The sequence below is a fragment of the Schistocerca piceifrons genome, chromosome 2, assembly GCF_021461385.2.
Source record: "Schistocerca piceifrons isolate TAMUIC-IGC-003096 chromosome 2, iqSchPice1.1, whole genome shotgun sequence".
NCBI classification, from domain to species: Eukaryota; Metazoa; Arthropoda; class Insecta; order Orthoptera; family Acrididae; genus Schistocerca; species Schistocerca piceifrons.
Genome location: NC_060139.1, coordinates 670,524,765 through 670,549,418, shown reverse-complemented (window position 1 = coordinate 670,549,418; position 24,654 = coordinate 670,524,765). Strand labels below are relative to the sequence as shown.

The 24,654-nt window shown below is 42.4% G+C and overlaps 1 protein-coding gene across 1 annotated transcript in view; it reads left to right on the top strand.

Annotated features, from left to right (window-relative positions):
* Window positions 1-24,654, top strand: part of LOC124776479 (platelet glycoprotein V-like) — a 127,729-nt gene that overhangs the window by 65,487 nt on the left and 37,588 nt on the right. Inside the window, exons 2-3 of the mRNA XM_047251494.1 lie at window positions 9,990-10,187; window positions 23,204-24,419. Of these exons, the coding sequence (XP_047107450.1) occupies window positions 9,990-10,187; window positions 23,204-24,419 (1,414 nt within the window). The remainder of the gene's footprint in view (window positions 1-9,989; window positions 10,188-23,203; window positions 24,420-24,654) is intronic.

Below are 24,654 nucleotides of genomic sequence, written 5' to 3'. Positions count from 1 at the left end.
AGAAACTAAAGATGACTCGCAAGAATGGAAGTCTAAACACTGTGGAAGAAAGGTGGATTTAGTGTTTTAAGGAAACCGAAAATCCTGAACACAAATGCCAACTGCTAAAATTATGCGAGTATTTGTTTTCTGTTACCGCACTCAAAGCTACTGTGGAAAGAGTATTTTCGCTGATTTCGGTCCAGTGGACTGATGAAAGAAAACGGTTGCTGACAGGGACTGTGGAATGAAGCTTACATTACCAGTTTAACTACAGGCTGATTTGCATGGAGTTTTGTAAACATGTAAAAGGGAAAAATGACTTGACGAAAGACGTGGAAACTTCCGAAAAATGTAGTGTACTAACTACTTCTGACGCAACAAAATAAAAAGTAATTTCATTAAATAAATTTTTTACTTCATTGCTACACCCCCCGCGGTCCCGGCTAGATATGGTAACCTTATCCCTACAACAACGAACTCCTTCTCGACAATGGCTTGGCTGAAGAGCGGTGCTTTTAACAGGTTTCCGAGCACACAAACCAGCCTAATTCAGACATCGCAAAACGGTTCTGTCAGTGACGCGTGTACCTGTAGCAATTGCAAGGGCTCTGTCCTTTTTGCCACTAGAGCTACATTTCGATCCTCTTGCAGTCTGGTGCTCGGCCTACGACTACCTCGATGCTTTCACATAGCATCTCCACCTTCAGCGACCTTTTGTAACAGCGCGATGACACTTTTGGACACACCCATTACTGCGGCCACAGTAGTGACAATTTTTCCGGTTTCGAGCCGTCCTGCTGTTCCTCCTTGATCGCGAGCACTCTTATATTGTCTTTCAGACGTGCTGCCGTCCCACACGAAATGCTGCACTAATTTGTTCCACAATAACCTTCGCCAAACACCGTAATACATGAAATATTGAATGCATACAGAGTGTCGAGGACAGGCTTAGCTGCGGTTAACGCGTCCCGCTCTCTACATGTCATTTTACTATCTTTGGTTGGGTGTTCCGCAGCAATTTCGGTTGTTCTGTAGCAGCTGGCAGCTGTTCCTTAGCAAGCGTCAGTTGTTCCTTAGCAGTTGTCGATCAGCGTCTTTTACAAGTAGACGTTTTGTCTCAGTCATTCAAACGAAATTAGATCTACTACTTAATTTTTAAACTTGGGAACACATCCTTCCCCCTCTCCCCACCTGCTTCATCCTTCTCAGAAGGAAGCTGGGTAAATTAGGAGTTAACATCTTGGTTATGGTTGGTTGGTTGTTTTTGAGGAAGGAGACTAGACAGCGAGGTCATCGGTCTCATCGGATTAGGGAAGGACGGGGAAGGAAGTCAGCCGTGCCCTTTGAAAGAAACCATCCCGGCATTTGTCTGGAGCGATTTAGGGAAATCACGGAAAACCTAAATCAGGATGGCCGGACGCGGGATTGAACCGTCGTCCTCCCGAATGCGATCTTGGTTATGACGAGGTCATTAGAGACTGAGCACAAGCTGGAACTGGGTAAGAAAATTGATTGTTCCCATTCAAAGGAGACATCCCGGCATTAGCTTTAAGCAGTTTATGGTAAAATAATTATGGATACTGGATACTCAGGTGGCATATTTGTAAAACTACTGTACACTACGGTGAACTATCGTAAGTGAGTGGTAGTTTTCCTAATAGTACTGGTCACGTGAGGTAGTAAACAAATTACTTGTACGTTAGGTGTGTTGCATACCTATCGCGCGTTACCTCAATTCGATCGCTTTGTTTGTATATTCGATCAAGGTCTTACTAGGTTCGACTAGAAATTGGAAGCAGTGAACCGTCTAGAAAACTGAGTTAGGACTGTATAAAGAACCAAGTAACCTACAAAATATTTTTGTTCTAGATTGTTGGCCCCCACCCCGTTACTTAGAAATAAATTGTTTATAGCACAATTGAAACTGTCGATGTTTAATTCAGGTTTTATCCGAAAATTGTTGATATCTACATCAACATCTAAACTCTGCAAAGTATTGGGAAGTGCATGACAGAGAAGATGTCCCATTGTACCAGTTATTACGGTTTCTTCCCACTCCATTCACCTTTGAAACAAAGGGATGTTGTAGTAAAGATATTAAAACAGTATTGATTTATCGTATAGTGCTAGAAAACGCAATCTCCTTAATAAAAAAGGTAAAATTAAAAAAGAAGCAAAACAATAAATTTCAAAAATCGCTTCAATACTTCGTCGAGGTTATATAAAACAAGTTTCTATTATTCATAAACAACTTTCGCACTTGTCAGTAATAACAGCAAACTCATGCCTTTGGAACGTTCTGTTCAGAATAAATAACAATAATTATACAGATATTTTTATGTGCTTGTAAACTGTACTTACATAAAAAGCAGTTTCTTTGGTTACATTACTAATAAAACGCAATTTATATTTTGTAAGGATATAAAATACACAATGAACTAACACTGAACAACGTGCACTTCTCTTTACGTGCAAAACCAAAAAACAAAGAGAAGTCGTCAGAATCCAGTTTCTCTCTCACACATTCATTTATGTTTTTTTTCCCTACCAATGCTACCAGTACTACCGGTAATCGTCCCATTTACTACGTCGTTATGTACTGTACTAAACATATCGTAGTTCTAGTAGAGCGAAACTCTATTTGGGAGGGAGGGGGGATTTGAACGGCTGTCCTCCTCAGAATCGCCCCTCTCCAGAAGTTAAGCGGATTCTTTCTCTATTAGCCCAGCTGTAATGACGAAGAGTGATAAAATGATAGAATTTTTGAAATATAACCTCGTTCTCTCGTTTTCAACTCGTTAAGAGCGCATAGTGACACGTGGATGGCAACGTCAGCACCAATGCTCGCAGTTCGTCGGGTCCCAGCTTGCAGTCAACACGTGGTCCAAGCAGGACCTTGCTGATAAAAGCACGCCAGTGACGGCGAAGTTCTAAAATTCCATGGCACTGGCCATGATCAGTCGGAAGGTCCTCCACTTCACGGCCAGCTGCGCACAAGAGATACGTTAGCATTTGCTTACAGGCAGACCTCGTAATTTCTTTTTGTTTGTAAACAGACACCAGTTGTTGGCTACCACCCATATATCTTGTAGCAGCTGATTGTGACTCTGGATAAAGGCGAATGACTGTCAGTGCTCTAAGTTTGCTATTTGTCATCTCCAAACACTCAAAAATTTTAGCACAGTATAAAAAACAATGTTCGTTCCGTTTGATTATCTAGAATTGGCAGCTTTAACTAGAAGGAAACAATATCGACTTACACTTTAAGGTATGTTGTCTATGGAGTGCAGGCTGCAATTGTTGTTATAATTAACGAAGAAAAATTGCATCATGGCGGCACTGCGAGTGGCAGTACAACAGGGAAACACCTCCTGACTTGTTATTCGATCTACCCATCTAATCTTCATCATTCTTTCATAGCGAAACATTTCAAAAAGATCTTTTCTCTTGCTTGAACAGCTTATCGTCCACGTTTCACATCCACACAAGGCTACGCTAATGACAAATACTTTGAGAAAAGAATTCCTAACGTTTAAATTGTTATTAGATTTTAATATGTTTCTTTTGTTCAGAAATACTTTTCTTGCTGTTGCCAATCTCCATTTTATATCCACTATACTTTGGGCGTCATTGCCCGAATATCAAAACACATCAACTACTTTTAGTGCCTCTGATTCTCTCAGAATCGCCTGTTTAATTCTACTGCACTCCGTTAGCCTTGTTTTGCGTTTGTTGATGTTCATCTCATAGAATTTTTTCAAGACACTGTCCATACAAGTACGCACCTTATGTAATTCTTGTTCAGTGGAGAACATTTTAATTGAAGTACGCTGCCTGGTATCAGCGCATAAATACGATACTGCAATGCCTGTGTTGCTAAGAAGAACAACGTACATGTATGCATGTTCGAAGGAAGGGGCACTGCGGTGACTACAGCCGTTATGAAATAAATGAAATGTATGCATACATGTCTCAATGAACAATGCATCGTTCTTCTTAACAACACAGGAGCTATAGTATCGTATTTACCCGCCGATTCCAGGCAGCGACTTACAATTTAAATGTCCACCCCTGTACCTGAATTACATAACCTTCGTACGAGTACAGCTTGTGAGCCGGGAACGACGATGTATGGAAGTTACAGTGTGGTATCGCGCACAGGTAGTCAAAACGGTTAAGGCGGCGACTTGTGTAAAGTTGGAGTCCCAGATTTTCATTATGGTCATTCCCTTATACAGCTGATGGTTGTTCGTATTCGTTACTGCAAGTACATTTCAGTTATTACATTTTTTTTCTTCTCTCTGAACTTTAATTCCCTTTCCAAATTTCAACCTCGTATCTTTCACAGCTTGCTCAGTGTATAGATTGAATAACGTCGCGGTAGCCTGCAACCCTACTTCCAGTTTCTTCTAAACTGCACTTTCTCTTTCGTGTCCTTAGATTCCTATAACTGCAGCCTGGTGTCTGTAATAGTCACAAATAATCTTCTACTTCCTGAATTTAATCCTAACTGCATTCAAAATCGTAATGAGTGTAGTCCAATCAACATCGCCAAAAGCCTTCTTCAAATGCTATAGACGTAGGTTTATTTTTCTTCAACCTGTCTTGAGGGTAGGTCGTAGAGGCAGTGTTACCTGGCGTGTTCTTATATTTCTTGGGAACTCAAGCTAAACTACCTCGAGGCCAGCTTCTAATTTTTTTTTTTTTTTTGTTCTGCTGTAAATAATTCGTGGCAATATTTTCCAGCCAAGTCTTATTAAAGTTATGGTTCAGTAGTATTCATACCTGCCAACAGCTGCCTTATTGGAACTGGAATTATTACATTATTCCTGATGTATGTTACACACCAGGTGGAATAATTTTATTATGGTTGGCTGTCCCAAAGATCTCAATAACACTGAAGGAATGTCGTCTTCAGTCCAGGGGCCTTTTTCAGCTTGGGACTCTCAGCGCTCTATCAAATTTTTCTCACAACATCATATCTCAAATCTCATCTTAACCTATTTGCTCTTCTGTTTGTACAATATTGTTCCTCATGGTTGTTCCCCTTATACTGACCCTCCACATATTTTCTTTCCACCATTCAACTTTCCCTTCTTTGATTTGTATTGACTTGCCACCTGAGCTCTTGATATTTATACTGCTGCTTCTCTTTCCACCAAAGCTCTACTTAATTTTCCTGTAGACAGCATCTATCTTTCTTTTAGTTATATATGCTTCTGCAGCGTTGCATTTGCCCTCTAGCTTTTCCTGGTTACCCATTTTGCACTTCCAGTCAATCTCATGTTTTAGACGTCTGATTTCCTTTCGTCTGCTTCACATGCTGCACTTTTCATTTTCTTCTTTCGTCGATTACATTCAGTATCTCCTGTGTTATCCAAGAATTTCTACTAGGTCTTATCTTTTCCCTATTTGAACCTCTGGTGTCATTCCTATTTCATCTCTCAAAGCTAACCATTCGTCTTCCGTTGAATGATTTTCCCTGTTACAGTCCAATTTTGATTAATGCTCCCTCTGAAACTCGTAACTACCTCTGGTTCCATCAGTTTATACAGATCCCATCTCCTTAAATTCCTACCTTGCTGCAATTTCTTCCCTTAATATGCAATTTTTGACCAATCCTTCATGGCTAGACCAATGTCTGACCATGGAATCGTTTTGTAATTCAAGATCTGGCTCCGAAATCTCTACCTTACCACTATTTAATCAATTTGGAGCCTTCCCGAGTCTCCAGGCCTCTTCTACGTATACAACCTTCTTTCATGAGTCTTAAATCAAGTGTTAGCCATGATTAAATTGTGCTCTAAGCAAAACTCTACCAGGTGGCTTCCTCATTCGTTCCTTTCCCCAGCCTATGTTCACCTATTGTTTTTTCCTTCTCTTCTTTTTGCAACTACGGAATCCCAGTCGCTCATAAAAATTACATTTTCGTCTCCCTTTGCTGACTAAATCATTTCTTTTACCTCATCATACAGTTTTCCAGTGTTTTCATCATCTACGTAGCTGTTTAGTATATAAACTCGTACTTCTGTGGTGAGTGTCGGCCTCATGTCTATCTCGAGCACAATATACCGCTCGCTATGCTGTTACAGTATCTTAGCTATATCTTGTTTTCTTAATCATTATTAAGTCTAATCTTCCATCACTTCTATTTCATTCTGTGTTGACAACTCAATATTGACCTGACCAGGAGTCCTGTTCTTCCTGCATTGCATTTCACTATTTATCACTGTATCTAACTTTAACCTATCCATTTCTCTTGTTAAATTTCTAACCTACCCACTTGATTGAGAAATCTAACATTCTGCGCTCGATCCGTAGAACACCAGTTTTGTGTTTCCTGATGATGACATCCTCGTCAACAGTCCCCACCGGAGATCTGAATTGAGACTACTTTACCTCCGGAATATTTTAGACAAGAGGATATCATCAGTAAGCCATACAGTAGAGCTACAAGCTCTTGGGGGAAAGTAACGCCTGCAGAGTTTGTTTCCGGCCGTTTGCGGTACCAGCACTGCGAGCCCATGCTGCCTAATCTTGTATGACCAGATCAGTCAATCATCCATACTGTTCCCCTACAACTATTAAAGAAGCTGCTGCCTCTCTTCTAGAACCAGAGGATAGTCTGGCACCTCCACAGATATCCCTCCGTTGTGGCTGCACTTAAGGTACTGTTATCTGTATTGAGATACATAAGCTCAGCAAGGTCCATGGTTGCTGGGGAGGAACCCTTGTTAAACTATGCGATATTCGATGCGAACAGACTGGTACTTTTTATTCTTACATATTGTAAAAATCACCGCAGTTCCCTGCTACCAAAGTTCTAATATCCCATCACTCCATCTCCAGCGATGTGGAGGGAGACGCAGTGAGTGGTAGTGATATTGTACGTGTGATAGTTTGTTCCACTTCTCGCATTTGCAACACCTTTCATGGGGACTGCCTTTGGCATGCTACAGGAAATAAATTCCCACCCTGGTAGCTGGGTCGGTACTTCGCATCTTGCTGAGACCTCTGTCTGCAAATCTATAATACAGCTCTGCTTACTTTCTACACTTGGACTTTCTATTCGCACCCTGAATGTGTTTAAGACGACTTAGGCTACGTTCATTGGTACTGGCTTGAGTTCACATTAGTTGCAGTCGTAACGTTCGCTCTCTACTACGTTTCCAGCCATCCATTTAGCGTCGAATTTTGTTTCCATACGGTACACGCTTCACTGAAGCGACCTATCTGGTCTGTTTCAAGGTACTGCACAAAAGAGTCTCCTGTCATTAAAGTTTGGGTGCTTGGTTACGTGGAGCAAAACAGTGCTTCAGCTTTTGTTAATTACACAAAGGGGATGTGATTATCTCAAAGAGCACAGATGTGCTTCATGCCCAGCTTGTTAGCAATAAGTCGAAGAAAGCAATAAATAAGGCAAATGCGACACAAGAGTTGTTTATTTTCTCACCTTCCTTCGTTCTGTACATAGTAGCCATCTCAGTAATCAGGAGCGGTGAACAACTCGCAAAAGAAGGAAGCCAGTTCCCTGTGGATCGAGTGCCTGGTATTACACTTTGTCATTATTTTTTTACGGAGAATATAGTATTCTTTTTGCCGTGAATTGAAATTTGTGCGTATGAAACTCGTTTTTCTTACATTCATACTTGTAACATGTCCACTTTCAATAAAAGATCAAACTGTTACTGACAAATCTGACTGCAGAATTATTTCAATTTGCAGAATTTTAAAAGTGGACATTCTCACATTAATTAGTTTCTGTACGTGGTACTTAGCTGGTAAACGTTGACATCGTTGTCTTCAGAGTTCGATTGTTTTCTCCTTTCCTATACGAGGAAACCTGAAACTTAACAGGATTGTAGAAGTTCGATGGATCAATAATTACGAAATGATCATAGATGTTCAATTTTTATCTTCCATGTACTTAAACTCTTCAAACAACTGGCTGGAAAAAATAACTTACCACTGCTCCCATGAGCTAGAAACTCCAACTAAATGCAAAACATGCCTACTCTTTACAAACAACTTCACACGACTCGTCTTCTACCACTGTTCTTCGAATCAAGAGTGAAAGAGGTGAGAAGGATTATATTTTTAACCAAAAAATCTAATTAAATAAATACTTCGGTTAGCTGAAACAAATTATTTACATAAACATAAAAAATGAGTGAAAATAAAATTTATATTGTTTCATGCCAAATAATATCAAAATTATTCTAATCACATAAAACGTAAGCAGTGAAGCACGAAATATGACGTTTATGTACAAACAGTTTTGTATGAACTTATTATCTTATAAATGAAATTATCGATACCCACCAGCATATGCGAATCCATACTGTACATTACGCTTGATTACGTCACGCGCTATTAACAAAATGTTAACACCTGTCAGATGGGAATCTTGCTAGATGTCTGGATGTCTTAAATTCCATGGGTAGAACAAAAGAGATAGAGTACTCTGTGCACTAGAGATGGGCAAACCGAAACACGTAACTGTTTCGAAACAAATGAAACAGTGCAATGTAATGTTTCGATACGCTGTTTCGAAACAGTGAAACAGTTTGTGTTTTGTAATCTAATAAACACATTTTATCATCTTGAATGCCCTCTGTATAAGTATGTCCATATAAACACAAATGAGGTGCGAGAGCGCTAATCATGTCGCAGAAAGTATGAAACTATCACTTAGGCGTCTTGGCAGTTTTGTATTTCCTGCAGCAAATGTGCTGCTTTCGTGTCGCGTGACTTTCATACTTTTCAATTGGTTGGGGACAGCCATAGCTGAAGACAGATGAACCACCACGAACGGAACTGGGGGTGGGAGCAAACTGCAGAACCAACGGATATGCTACTGGGATTCCCACATTCCGTTAGTATGGGTAATATATCCATCATGCTAATTTCCATGCACACAAAGGGAATCATTGTGGATAATACGCACAGTGAGTATAGACTCACAAATAACGCCAAATAATTCGAATATATAACAAAATATAACAGAAAAAAAATTTGTCTTTCAAGGTGTTTCGAATCGTTATTATAAATTCACCATGCTTCCCAGCCCTTCCCGTTTACCATTACACTGTCAGTGATATGTCAAACAGATTGCTTGCAATTATACCTACATCAAATTTATATATATGTCTAATAACGGTCACTCCACGCCTTTTTTTATTCAAAATGTTGTGGGCTTACTTGCGTTTCTTAATATGATTACTGTACATGAACAGAGAAGCGTATGTTATAAAACTGAATGATTTTCACATATTTATTATTTTGAATGTGAATAGTATGCGTTGTTTTATTGTTTGATTAGTGTTTATAAAGCAGATGTTACGCCATTTCGGAGTAGGACAGTCAGCTAGAAACGAAGCTTTATTTTCGAATATCTTAAACTTCATTCTATTGCTTGTCAAAAAGATTTCGACACTCTTGAATGTGTTTCTTGAAGTGGTATGTTGCGTTGCAGTACCTGTGCCGAGCCCGAATCTCGTCGGACACTGAGCGGAATGAAGCATCACTGTTTCGATACAATTAGTCCGTTCCAAGCACAGGTGGACTGAAACAGCCTTATTTTGAAACAACGATACAGTTTCTGTGTCTGGCTCGAGATCGAATCTGGTCCGGTTATCCGAGACAGGAGAGGAATGAAACATCACTGTTTCGAAACAGTGAACCACAGCAGTTCCGAAACACTGAAACTGTTCCACGTATCGATACACTGTATCGAAACATAGAAACAGTGGCCAAGTCTACTGTGCACTCACCTACCGCCACTTCGCCCGCCCGGCCCGCGTCCCTACGCGACTAGCCTCAAGGCCTGAATGCGATGCGCTCCATTCACATAATAAGCCTATCTTTCCTTTTTAACAAGACACCTTACTGTTTGTAGAACGTCATTAGTCTGATTGTGTCACGAATATAGACATAAAATGTGGTAACACTGCATGAAAGTCGCCAATAAACAGTGCTACCACTCGTGTGTTCAAACTTTTTTTCAGGTGGCGGTGGCGCTGCTGGTGACCCCTGGTGACTGCTCGTGGTACTACCGCGACTGCCCATGTAGCCGCGGGCTGTTGACAGCCAACTGCTCGGGCCGCGGGCTTTTCAGAATCCCTGACTGCGTAAGTCAGCACATCACGGAGCTGGACTTCAGTGGAAACAAGCTCAAGTCTGTCGGCCCCAACACCTTCAGTCAGGTCAGTGTTTTATTTTCTTGTTCACTTTTTGTTATTGGGTGGACCGGGGGGGGGGGGAGGGGGGAACTTTCAAACGAGATTTATTTTGACATTAGTTTAGCTGAACAAGTGGTTTTTACACTGTTCTTAAAATTCATGGAGTTACCTGTATGAGACTATGTCATCATTGATCAACAATAATAGTAATACAAATAAAAATTTAATGTTTGAGACCAATACGTACTGATTTGAGGCTTCCAGGATCTGCACGTTACAGCGTTTATAAGGTATTGTTTTACTTTGGCCTTGCATTAGATCAGTTGTTCCCAATAGGGTTCCCATTAGTGTTTCAGAGGACTAGGTAGCCAAAATGGAAATGTCTTACTTGAATGCCTAATGATACTGTTTTCACTTGAACAACACTTTTCAAATTTAACGTTTTTTGTTTAATGAAAGTCACAAGAAAATTTCAGAACGTCAATGAGACAGTTGAAACGGGTTTTCTATAAGCAGCTATTGAATATTTGGTTTCAAACCACTTAAAGCACATTGAGTGCCACTCTCTACGTTCAGGCAACTGTGATATTTGGTTTTCATGATGGCTAGTGTCGAGAATCCTGTCTCATATAGGTATGTAGATGGGAACTGTACGAGAACTTTTAAGGTTTCCTTTGCCACAGGAACAGGAAGTGAATTGGCCCAAAATTCTTCCAACCTCATTTGTTGAAACTGTTGTCTGGTACATGAATCACATTTCAATTGCAGCCTCTTTTATTTCATCAGGAGGTGCACGCATATCAGTTGTGAAGGGCGATCTTGATAGATTTTCACTGCCAGTCAGTAAGCGTACACCCATACTTAATATATTCTCGATTATACAACCTTCGTTTAGCAGAAATGTTCACTCATTGTACAAAACCGATAAAAATGCTAGTTACTTATACAGAGCACAGCAGGCGTACTACTGAGTTAAGAATGGGCAGACTGAAGAATGCGTTGTCACCAGTAACCTGGTGACTTGCCAGGCAGTGCCGATGATGCAAACTCTACAAAAAATGCATTCGCAACTGTTATAAGAATATAAAGTTTTTGACCTGCCTGACCGCATGTTTCTGTTTTGTTCAGAGTTCTTTGGGCCCCCCTCCCTTCTCCCTTCCTATAAATCGAATCGCTCAGCCGCCCCCCCCCCCTCCCCCCCCGTCCTTCCACACCCAGGTCGGCGCGCTCCACAGATTGGATTGGTAACCATTGTTGCAAGTGATATTGCTAAAACCTGATAATATTTCGACGGAGAACTTATACGCCATATTCGGGTGATACTGTTGACTGTTACTGAATGACTACAGCAGGGAGCTAATTCTCACAGGAGATAAACGTAGTGCGTCGGATCGGGCCCCACATCCATATTTATTCATACGTCAGCTAATGTAATCATACATCGACAGATCCAGCATATATTTGGGCTTGTTGACACTGCAACTTGGCGTTGGGGACCTGTCACGTTTTCCCCTCCTGTGCCAACCTCTTCCCTCAGAGTAACACCTAACTCCCATTTTCTTCGATCATTTCTTGAATATATTCCAATCTCTGTCTAACACATGTCCTACCATCCGGCCCCTTCTTCTTATCAGTCTTTCCCGCAAATTTCTTTCCTCGTCGATTCTGTAGGGAACTGCTGGATTGTTGTCTCATCAGTCAACTTAATCTTCAGTAATATCACATTTCAAACGCCTGGATTCTCTTCTTTTCTGGTTATTCTGTAGTTCCTGATTCGCTTTGATACTTTGCTCTACTCCAGAAGTATGAACTCTATTTTTTAATCTCAGATTAGGATGAGTGATACTCATTCATTTTCATTTAGCGAGGAAAACTCTCTTTACCATTATTAGTCCACTTATTATAACCACCTTGTTTCAACCATCATCCGTTAAGTAGATACAGTAAATATTCCAGATCTCGAATCAAGAGCAGCTGCTGAAAGCAAATACCTCTGGTGTGTCGAAGCATATTAAATCATTAAGGGATAATCTTCCGGCCCAGATTATATGTCAGTTGGGTTCCATTCAGAGAATGCTGATATTATACAGACAGAAAAAAAGGCATCCGCCTCAGCGACTCTGTTCAGTGGTACCAGGGTGTAAGATACTGATGGCTTGTAGAGTTAGTGATGCATTTATCACGGTCATCGGCGATTGGATGGCGTTTTGGAAGCCTAGTGCGCACCTTGTGTTTTTATTCTATAGGCAGTTACTGTGTTGATTTTAGAGCTGAACAGTCGTTGTATCATTCATTCTAGGAAATAGTCACGCCCACCGACGTTTACGACCTGCTGTTGAACATATTCAACCATTTGAAGGGAGTCGCGTTGTGGGCCTATAGGAAGCTGGATGGACTTAACGACGGATTGGTGCATTTGTTGAGCAATATATTATTGGCGTGTCGCTGCTTTCAACAGTGGTCTTTGGAACATTCCCACACATGTGGGCGAAGTTGTGGACGTCCGCATAGTACAGACGCACGTCAAGTTCGACATATTGTGAGAGAAGCGGTTACCGACTGAACATCATTCACGAATGAAATCCAAACATATGTTGCTGCAGCTGTGTCGTTAGTGACCATTGGGAACCGTCTGCTTGCAGTGGGATTAAGGTCACATGTGCCTTTGACCAGGCTACCATTGACACCATGACACTAGTTGTGAAAGAACTGACTGTAAAGTGGAAGGGTGGTCTGAGAAAGTGTGAGGAGGTCCCGGGAATGGAACACGAGTCCTTCCGCACCGAAGGTAGCAACGCTAACCATTCAACTACAGATGTTGTCTTACAAGAATTCTTAAATTCTGTTAACCATGTGAAGTGGAAATGCTTAAGTGGTTCTGTGGCATAAGCACCCGACTCACTGGATCTCTACCTAGCGACTTTTTCTTGTGAGGACACATCAACTGTTTTGGTTACGCAACATCAGAGAACAGTGTGGAGTATCTATGAGATCTGGCATTGCATACTTTGGTCAGAATTCGTGATTTCCCCTTAAATTCTTTTAAAGATTATGGTAGTAAGTGCTTCACTGTTGCGGATCTATCCGGAATAGATGGAATGCCTTTGAACTATACACCTCAAAATGCTTGCAGAAGTAGTATAAGAATTGCATTTTTTGTATATTTTAAGTGCGATTTCTCCAGTTAAAACTGTTGTGTTCCATATGTTAATAAGAGCTTTCCTCAGCAACACCATCCCGAGATTTGTCAATAACATACACTACGGCCATTAAAATTGCTACAACAAGAAGAAACGCAGATGATAAACGGGTATTCATTGGACAAATATATTATACTAGAACTGACATGTGATTACATTTTCACGCAATTAGGGTGCATAGATCCTGAGAAATCAGTACCCAGAACAACCACCTCTGGCCATAATAACGGCCTTCATACGCCTGAGCATTGAGTCAAACAGACCTTAGATGGCGTGTACAGGTACAGCTGCCCATGCAGCTTCAACACGATACCACAGTTCATCAAGAGTAGTGACTGGCGTATTGTGACGAGCCATTCTCGGCCACCATTGACCAGACGTTTTCATTTGGTGAGAGATCTGGAGAATGTGCTGGCCAGGGCAGCAGCCGAACATTGTCTGCGTCCAGAAAGGCCAGTACAGGACCTGCAACATGCGGCCGTGCATTATCCTGCTGAAATGTAGGGTTTCACAGGAATCGAATGAAGGGTAGAGCCAAGGGTTGTAACACATCTGTAATGTAACGTCCACTGTTCAAAGAGGTGACCGAGACGTGTAACCAATGGCACCCCATACCGTCACGCCGGGTGATTCGCCAGTATGGCGATGACGAATACACGCTTCCAATGTGCGTTCACCGCGATGTCGCCTAACACGGATGTAACCACCATGATGCTGTAAACAGAACCTGGATTCATGACGTTTTGCCATTCGTGCACCCAGGTTCGTCGTTGAGTATACCATCGCAGGCGCTCCTGTCTGTGATGCAGCGTCAAGGGTAACCGCAGCCATGGTCTCCGAGCTGATAGTCCATGCTGCTGCAAACGTCGTCAAACGTTTGTGAAGGTGGTTGTTGTCTTGCAAACGACCCCATCTGTTGACTCAGGGATCGAGACGTGGCTGCACGATCCGTTACAGCCATGCGGATAAGATGCCTGTCATCTCGTCTGCTAGCGATACGAGGCCGTTGGGATCCAGCACGGCGTTCCGTATTACCCTCCTGAACCCACCGATTCCATATTCTGCTAACAGTCATTGGATCCCGACCAACGCCAGCAGCAATGTCGCGATACGATAAACCGCAATCGCGATAGGTTACAATCTGACCTTTATCAAAGTCGAAAACGTGATGGTACGCAATTCTCCTCCTTACACAAGGCATCACAACAACGTTTCACCAGGCAACGCCGGTCAACTGCTGTTTGTGTATGAGAAATCGTTTGGAAACTTTCCTCATGTCAGCACGTTGTAGGTGTCGCCCCCGGCGCCAACCTTGTGTGAATGCTCTGAAATGCTAATCATTTGCATATCACATCAACTTCTTCCTGTCGGTTAAATTTCGCGTCTGTAGCACGTCATCTTCGTGGTGCAGCAATTTTAATGGCCAGTAGTGTATGTGACATTCTGAATGAGTGTAAGTGCTGGCATGTCACAGAGTATCAGCTGATGTTAGCTGTGCTATAGAAAGCGCTAAAGATAAATAAATGAAAGTAGGATCTAAGGTAAGATATTAACGCCCTGGCTAAGACCAGATAATTAGAGATTGGGCTCAAGTCCGAAATCGACAAGAAGGGGGAAGGAAATCGATCTTAAGAGATTTAGGTACATCACGCAAAACTTAAATTTAGGTGATTAGACGGTGATTTGAATCTCGCTCCTTTAGAATGCGATTCCAATGCCTAGCTACTGCTCCACCACGCTCGGTTAGGGTTATGAAATAGAACCCACAATGGGTGCAAATATTTTATGTCTTCCATCGTATCTACAGGATGAGTGTTTCTAACTGAATGTAAAAAATGATAAGGCTCGTAGAATGGATTATAACAAGCAACGCATGTCCGCATCCCTTATCATTCGACTGTAGGCCGCACTTAACAGCGTCGCGCCCCGCCGTAAAGGTAGGCATACAGCCCGCCGTCGAGTTGAAATGGTAGCAGGCGGGACAACACCGTGGAGTTTCTTCCGGCATTTGCTGGGACGCGAACGCGTTGTGTTTTGCAGTTCAGACGCCTGGTTCAAATGATCTCGCACAAAGGGTGGCACCTGTGCACATTGCACAGTCTGGTTCACCCTCCGTTAGTGTATCAACAAATGGGGACACTCTTGTGTCTGGTACTGCGCGGAGCGGACGGGAAATGGAGCGCTTTTCTTGCAGTGAAAGAGTAGACATGCATTGTGGTTACGAGCGGTGGACGGAAATGCTCACGCTGCTCAGCAGTTGAACGGTCAGCAGTTTCCGAACTGTCAAGTGTCATATCCACTCCCGTTCACCGCCATCCACAGGTCCCTAAGAGAGACAAGTGCACTGAAGGAGAGTTGTCCACTAACAAGGCATCAAATGGTTCAAATGGCTCTGAGCACTATGCGGCTTAACTTCTGAGGTCATCAGTCGCCTAGAACTTAGAACTAATTAAACCTAACTAACCTAAGAACATCACACACATCCTTGCCCGAGATAGGATTCGAACCTGCGACCGTAGCGGTCGCTCGACTCCAGACTGTAGCGCCTAGAACCGCACGGCCACTCCGGCTGGCAACAAGGGATCATAATGGCGCATGTGCATTTAGGGCCTATATCGAAACGTGATGCCGCCATTTTGTGATACAGGTGCGAAGGCACTCACAGTGCGTTCACCAGAATTTGAAGAGGAGGCGTTAGCACTGCTGCAAAACACGCTCTCAACAAGCTTGCTGAGTGCTGCTCGAGAAACGAATGTAAACCATTTCACGCTCTGGCGTGTGTGGAATGAAAATGATTTGCACCCTCACCGCCTTCAGAAAGGTCAAGCGATTAATCCAGAACATTTTCTATGTCACATCGACTTCTGCCAGTGGTTTTGGAAGAAAGTGTTATTCAGCCTGACTTCCCACACGTTGTACTTTTTACGGATGAGGCATCCCTTACAAAGAAAGGTATGCCCAAAAGCCACAATCAACACGTGTGGGCACGGGAAAATCCCCACGTCGTTTTTGTTTGTGGCCACCAAGAGCGTTTTGCCATCAACTTTTGGGCTGGTCTGATAGGCAATAAACTGTGTGGTCCATACATGGTCTCCTGACGACTGAAGCCAAACTGTTACTTAATCTTATTAACCCTTCATTACTCGCGCGGTAATTCCTGACATGGTTACTCGCACCGGTGACAAGTGTCATCCAGAACATCAGCGGTGCATCTGGACTCTCTGAACGGTGTATATGAATGATTTTAGAAGTATTTTATTTAAATACGATACATTTAATACTAAAGCGTAATGCGGTAAACACGAGGTGATAAATATTTTGGCAAGTTTTCGTAAGCAGTTCCAGTGCCTCTAGATAGCAGCCAATTTGTCATTCTTTCTGCCAACACCTCTATCAAGAATACTATCAAACCTGGGATATCTCAAGTAAAATCTGAATCGGGTTTTACTCATGCATAAGTAGCATGATTCATGTCCGTTGCCTTTGAGATATCCCACAGCTTTGCTAAATCCTTCTAGAACATTCCCGAGATCCACGCAGAAGTTGCAAACCAATAAAAACTCTGATCTCTATAACATCTTTTTTTATCATCCATTCCCCTAGATAAGTTACACGAACTTTATTAATTTAAATATTAGTACATGTTGCAATAACGGATGTTATATTTTCATTCAAGAATAACTTCGTAATATCTATTTCCGTCTTTGTTGTAAGAATTTCATTTTTGGATACAGGTAAATGTGTAATAATATTATAAGATCTTATTCTAACATTGGTAGCACGTTTACTTTCCTCCATTTAGCTATTCGAATTTTTCCTAAAAGAAATACATCCTCTTGAACTACTTCTTCCTGTGATTCAAATTCATCATTTTCCGACACTTCTTGTCCTGTTCCTGAAACGTAACCGCTGTCATGTGCACAGTCCTCGTTGTCTGAGTCACGATATTCATAACTCAGCTCATGCAGCTATTTCAACCATACGTCAGGATCTCGGATAAATTCTCACCTAGGTATTTTTAGCGCTTCACATTTACTGCACAAACTAAATGTATAGCGAATATTTGCTTTTTTCATAGGTAAGTATTCTAGTAAAAAGCAAATAATCTATTATTGGTTTACATATGTCTAAAATTACGCACATGAAAGTTGTACTGAAGCTAGGAAAGCAATAAAGTAATGTACACTAGTGCTCGTCCGGATGACGATATAATAATGCTTCATAACCAGTGCAATTTGCGTAACTGAAAGCCAATGATGGCTGAAACTAACGGATAGAGAGATAACAGAAAGGTACTGAAAATGGCGCGAAGTCAGTCCGCCCACTCTGACAAAATAAAGCGGGAAAATCATGTGCATGTCGAGTGTCGCGAGCAATGGAGGGTTAAGGGAAACGCTCCCAGAGTTATTGGAACATGCCCCGCTCAGCGCATGTAGTACCAACACGATGGTGTATCTTTGCACGTCGCTCAGTCGGAGCGGAATCATTTGGATGAGACCTTTGGTGAGAACTGCGAGTAGATAGATTGCGTTGGGCCGGTGGCGTGGCCTGGACATTGCCCCGTTTTGACACCATTGGGGACACTTGAAAACTGTTTATTACCAAACACGTATCGAGACGGATGAAGAGCTGATAGCGCGAATTATGGTAGCCCTTGATGCAATCCCCCCTTTGCCAGAGGTGTTTGAAAGTGTGCGACAGTCACTCAGATACCGTTGCACCACATGCATTCAAGCGGGAGGACGTAATTTGGAGCAGTTTTTGTAACTGTTTCCAAATAACGGACATGAAATTCCTACCCCACCTATCTTTTACCTAGATGTCACAAAGAGATTGAAAACGTTGCCCAGCAGACCTGCTTCCATGTTGACTCGGATGGCAGGCTGTATGCCTATCTACTCGGCGGCGCGAGACGCTGTTGAATGACACCTAGCACTGAAAGCCAAGGGATGCGGACATGAGTTGCTATGTGGAAGTTGCTTGCTAGGACTCACTGTACCAGCCCTCTCATTTTTTACGTTCATTTGAGAAATACTCTGTATGAGTGTAATTTACGGCTACACGTTGAGTATTTAGTCTAAAACATTCTCGGATTTCTTGCCGCGTCAATTCAGAGTAAGACCTCGAGCTTTCGACGATTTCCACCATCGACGTCGTCAGGAGCAACTACTGTCAGAACGGCTACTGAGATGGCTTATAGAGCTCAAAGACGGCTTCTAATTGGTCGGTAGTTACGTAATGATGTAGCAGATGGTGTCAATATCTGCGCTGGTGGCGCCACCAATCTCGCCGTAGCTTGAAAACTGCAATAAATATCTATGACTCTTTTCTGCAACCAGAGCTCGCTTCCATGCACCGCCACAGTTATATCCACCGTCAAGGTTGAAGGTTTCTTCACACATTCTTATTTCCACAACCGTTTTAATTATAAGAGTCCCTGGAACAAAACATCTGATTTGTCAAACAGTAATTTATGTCTGTTTGTGTGGCTGTGCTAGGGAACTGCAGCTTTCTCCAGTTCTCGATTTTTAATCTGCCGTTGATGTTCTGCACAGTGATCGGAAACTGTGCAAACTGACTGACCATTGTAACTTCTTCCGCACTCACATGGGATGTTGCAAATCCCAAGAATCCTGAGGCCGAAACTGTCCTTAACAGGGGGTAGCATCTGCTTTTCCAACATGCCATATGAGTGTGGAAGCAGTTACATCAGTCAGTCCATCCGTACCGTTTCCGATCACTGTGCAGAACATCACCAGCATATTAAAAATCGAGAACTGGAAAAATTTGCAGTTGTTGAGCACAGCTTCACAAACAAACAAAAAATACTGTTTGACGAAACGAAAATTTTGTTCCGGGTTACCACATAATGGGACTCGTATAATTAAAGAAATTGCAGAAATACGAATGTGTGAGAAAACTTTCAACCATGACTGTGGATATAATCGTAGCTGTGCATGGAAGCGACCTCTGGATGCAGAGAAGAGCCACTGATATTCGTCGCAATTTTTACTCTACGATGGGAGCGGTGGTTCCATCAGCACTGACGTTGACACCATCCGCGACAGCATGACGAAGTACCGACGAATCAGAAGCCGTCTTTGGACTATATAAGGCTACCACAGCACCAGCTCTTACAGTCAGTTGCTCCTGGCGATGGCGGTGGTGGAAATCGTCGAAAGCTCGAAGTTCTGTCGCGATAGACTTTGTTCTCACCTTCATTATTTTTTCACAGTCCACGCTTTCATTTTGCAACCGTTTGTGTTCCTTTAAATGCGAACATTTTAGGTTAGGCTTTACCGTGACTGTTACTGACATTAAATGAAACAACAAGTGTACTGTTAACAGTTACTGTTTATTTATCTCCACGACGCGTTTCAAAGATTTAAACCTCCATCATCAGGTGGATTTACATTTGTTAATATGGAATTTGTGTGTGTGTGTTGTTTTACGATTTTTTTGGGGGGAGGGGGGAACTTGTGGCACTGTCTAGTGGAGAAAACAAAACACTATTTCAGAACACGGTTTTGGATTTCTTTGGGCAAAAAATTAAACGCATATGTAACGGTAAACATAAAATAAGTAAAATAGAGTGCCTCCAGTGGTCACAGGTTCCTTTCGCTGTCGTAACACATCAAATGGTTCAAATGGCTCTGAGCACTATGGGACTTAACATCTGAGGTCATCAGTCCCCTAGAACTTAGAACTACTTAAACCTAACTAACCTAAGGACGTCACACACATCCATGCCCGAGGCAGCATTCGAACCTGCGACCGTAGCGGTCTCGCGGTTCCAGACTGAAGCGCCTAGAACCGCTCGTCCAAACAGGCCGGCGTAACACATCACATGTATACTGTCATACTTAATAAACAAATATGGTGCCTGGAAACTATTGGGTGGAAGGATCGTATAGCAGAAGGGAAAACACTATCGCAAAGTACAAAGAATATTCATCGTAACAACATTATTACAGAATTTTTTTTAGGGATTTGGAGGTGTTTGGTTTGAGGTGTCGAATACATGTGTTGGAATACATACTTCAGGTGGTATATAAGCCCGATTTCGACAAGTTAAAATAGCTTTTTAAACTTCACACTCGTTTATACAATCAGGTGAAATGTTACAAACTTTAAGTACAGTAATCATATTGGCTACAGCGGTAAAATTATACATAAATTACAGTTTTGATTGGGATTAATAGATAGATGTGAAAGGCTGGAGGTAGAGGGAGAGAAAGAGAAAGTGAGAGGGAGAGAGAGGGTGGCAAGATTGATTGTATGAGAGCAAACTTTACTTGGCAACGGTTCTTAAGATTACATCTGTTACATGTAATAACTGCCTAAAGGCTGATTAATGCTTTAAAATATGCAGATGAATGTACAATTTGTGCCAGTAGTTGATGTACATATAGGTTCAAGCTGATAAGGGGTACAAGCTGTTGTTGTGGTGATATATATGTGAATGAGGTCAATATCTTGTACTCTTGGCAGCTATCATGGTGACATAACGAAATATTTATGGTAATACCAAGGGTGTGTGTGTGTGTGGGGGGGGGGGGGCGCAATTTTAATGATTTAGGCAGTTGCTTAAAACAGAGATGATACTCTTGTAAATATTGTCATTTTTGTCGTTTAACATGGATTCAGGTTGTTTTGTTTGGTGTTTGTATATTTGAAGTGTTTCAAGGATGTCTAGTTTTCTGCCTTTTGGTTGGATGTGTAGGATGCTGATACTTGTGTTGTTAACATGGTGTTTTGTTTCATGCAGGTGGGTGGCTATTGCTGATGTATGGTACTTTTTGTTTTGTTTTTAGTGGCACCATGTGCTCTTTGAACCTAATATGAAATGATCTGCCTGTCTGGCCTATGTAGAAGCAGTCACAGTCCAAATATTCAATTTTGTACACACCTGTGTGATGAAGTGTGTTTCATGAGCTGACGTTGTGGGGTAGCTTCTGTCCAAACTTGTTGTCTCTGGTAAAGGATATGCTTATGCCTTTTCATTTGAAGACATTATCAGTCTGATATGAAATGTTACCTAGAAAGGGGATTGTATGGAAGATGATATTTTCTTTTTGTTTTTTTGTGTTGTGATTGCTTTGCCATTATTGAGTGTTTTAGGGTGTCTACCATGGAGCTGTTATAACCATTTTCAATAGTGTTTGTTTTATCATTTCAATTTTTTGATCACATTTGTCTTCAGATAGTGGTAGTTGGATAGCTCTGTTGATCATGTACCGGAATGCTGTCATTTTGTTTGCTGTGGGGTGACAAGAGGAGTTGTGGATTGTCGTGTGTCTTGTGGTAGGCTTCCGATAAATTTCAAACTGACGTCTGTTATTCTTTATTTTAATGGTAAAGTTCAAGAAATTTATGCTGTCATCTGTTTGGTGTTCAACTGTGAATTTTATGTTTTCATGGGAGTTGTTGAATAACTGATTCAACACACTGATACCATCTTCGGTACCTTTGATTAAAATGATGATATCATCTACATATCTGTAGTAGTAGATGATATTTTTGAGAAGGTGGTGATTGAAATTCAGGATTTTGTCGTCTAGGTAACTTATAAATATTTCTGCTAGCAATCCAGAAAGATTGAAGCCCATTGCCAGACCATCTGTTTGTTTGTAGATTTTATTGTTAAATTTAAAATAGTTTTGTGAAAGTGTGAATTCAAGCAGGTCCATTAGTTCAGAAATGTGAGTTGAAGGGATTTTTTTTTTTTTTTGTGCTTTTGCAGGTTGTCATTGATTATCTGTAGTGTGTGATCTATTGGCACAGAGGAATAAAGGTTTTGTATGTCAAATGAGGCAAGTGTGGCTCCATTAGGTACGTCTATGTTTTTGACATGTTGTGTAAATTCTGTTGTGTTTTTAAGTGTTCTGTCATTATTTAATATGTGTGCTTCTTTGAGAATTCTGAAGAGCATTTTGTTGAGTTTGAATGTTGGGCTGTTCCTACAGTTCACTATAGGCCTCATGGGGGTCCCATATTTTGTGTATCTTTGGTTGTGATCTAAGGCAAGGTGCTTGTGGGCTCATTGTTACAATCTTTCTTGCTTCTTGGATAGTGACTAGAAAGTTGATGTTTCTGGAATGAAATTTTCACTCTACAGCGGAGTGTGCGCTGATTTGAAACTTTCTGGCAGATTAAAACTGTGTGCCGGACCGAGACTCGAACTCAGGACCTTTGCCTTTCGCGGGCAAGTGTCTATCAACTGAGCTACCCAAGTACGACTCACGCCCTGTCCTCACAGCTTTAGTTCCGCCAGTACCTCGTCTCCTACCTTCAAAACATCACAGAAGCTCTCCTGCGAACCATGCAGAACTAGCTCTCCTGGAAGACAGGATATTGCAGAGACATGGCTTAGCCACAGATTCGCAGGAGAGCTTCTGTGAAGTTTGGAGGATAGGAGACGAGGTACTGGCGGAATGAACGCTGTGAGGACGGGGCGTGAGTCGTGCTTGGGTAGCTCAGTTGTCGTTTAATATGGATTCAGGTTGTTTTTTTGTGTTTGTATATTTGGAGTTTCAAGGATGTCTAGTTTTCTACCTTTTGGTTGGATGTGTAGGATGCTGATACTTGTGTTGTTAACATGTTTTGTTTCATGCAGGTGAGTGGCTATTGCTGCTGTATGGTATTTTTTGTTTGGTAGAGCACTTGCCCGCGAAAGGCAAAGGTCCCGAGTTTTAATCTGCCAGGAAGTTTCGGAAAGTAGATGTTGTTTGAAATGTGTTTAATCTCTTTTTGTTTTCTGGCTGTTTGATGTTTATGTATTTCTATTATGTTGCTTGTGTGTCCACTGTAATCGACAACTATGTCTGTATTGCCCAACAGATGAATGAACTGGAGAACCTGCTGCTGAAGAACAACGAGATCTCGATTGTGGAGGCCCACGCCTTCCACCGGCTACCCAAGCTGGAGAGGCTGTACCTGACGGCCAACCGGCTGACGCAAGCGTCCGACCTCATGCTGAGCGACGTGCCCGAGCTGCGGGTGCTGTGCATCGCCAACAACTCCCTGCAGTCGCTGCCGACGGACCTGCTCCGACACTGCCGCCACCTGAACGCGCTCAGCATCGGCTTCAACCCGCTCAAGTGGCTCGACCCGCAGATATTCCTGTTCACTCCCGAGCTGCGCTCGCTCTTCCTGCCCGGTCTCAGACTGGGCAAGCTGCGCTCCGATCTCTTCCAACACCTCCAGAACCTCGAGACGCTCAACATGCCCCACAATGACATCCCGTTTCTGGATGGAACCATGTTTACCAGCACACCCAACCTCAAAGTGCTCTATGTCGACAACAATATCATAGAAACTGTGGCAGTAGATACTTTCCAGCCGCTACTGCAACTGAATTTTCTCGACCTGGGGCGCAATAAGCTGGCTACTCTGAGCGAGCGCCTCCTCGAGGCTAACAAGAACCTGCTGAAGGTCAACTTTAGCCACAACCCTCTGCGCCAGCTCCCGTCGGAACTGTTTGCCAACAATTCGCTCCTCGAGGAAGTCTACCTGACCAACTGTTCACTGAAGAGCGTACACCACTACACTTTCCGCTACAACCATCATCTTAAAGTCGTCACACTCAGTGATAATTCTCTCACGTACCTGCACGAGGAGACCTTCCGATTCAACCCCTACCTAGAGAGTGTGTATCTGTACAACAACCAGCTGACATATTTGGACGAGAGACTTTTCCTGCACAAGGACAAGTTGGCCGTTGTGGCACTGTTCAACAACCGTCTCGAGTTCATCCCACAGAACACATTCTCGGACGTGCCCAACCTACACTACTTGTTCCTCGCTAACAACAAGCTGCAGACATTGGAACTGCCAACGGAAATTTCGGATCTTATCACAGTGGAGTTGTACGGGAATCCGTGGACGTGTGACTGCCGTCTCTTGTCCCTCTCGAAGTTGCTGTCCATGGGTGTTGTCACTCTAGGAAGCGAGCGGCCACGCTGCCACGAACCGGCTCGCTATTCGGGGATCGACCTCTATGCTGTCACCAGAAGCCTCCACTGTTCGTCAGATGGCACCGAGGTCGACCCTTATGGTAAGAAGAACCTTCCCCTTATCTTTACATTGAATGTCCGTTTAGCTCATAAAGAAATACCCTTATTGGCACTGCATTGTTTATTGCCTTATGAGGTTCGTTCCTTGTGGGTTGTTACTTGCCCGTCCGAAAGTGCGGCGGCTGTTACATCATAGTCCTTACCTCTTCCAAGAGATGTACAGTCTTGAGTCTTCTCTTATATTAAGCGTCTTCAAAGTTTATTTTCTTACAGAAA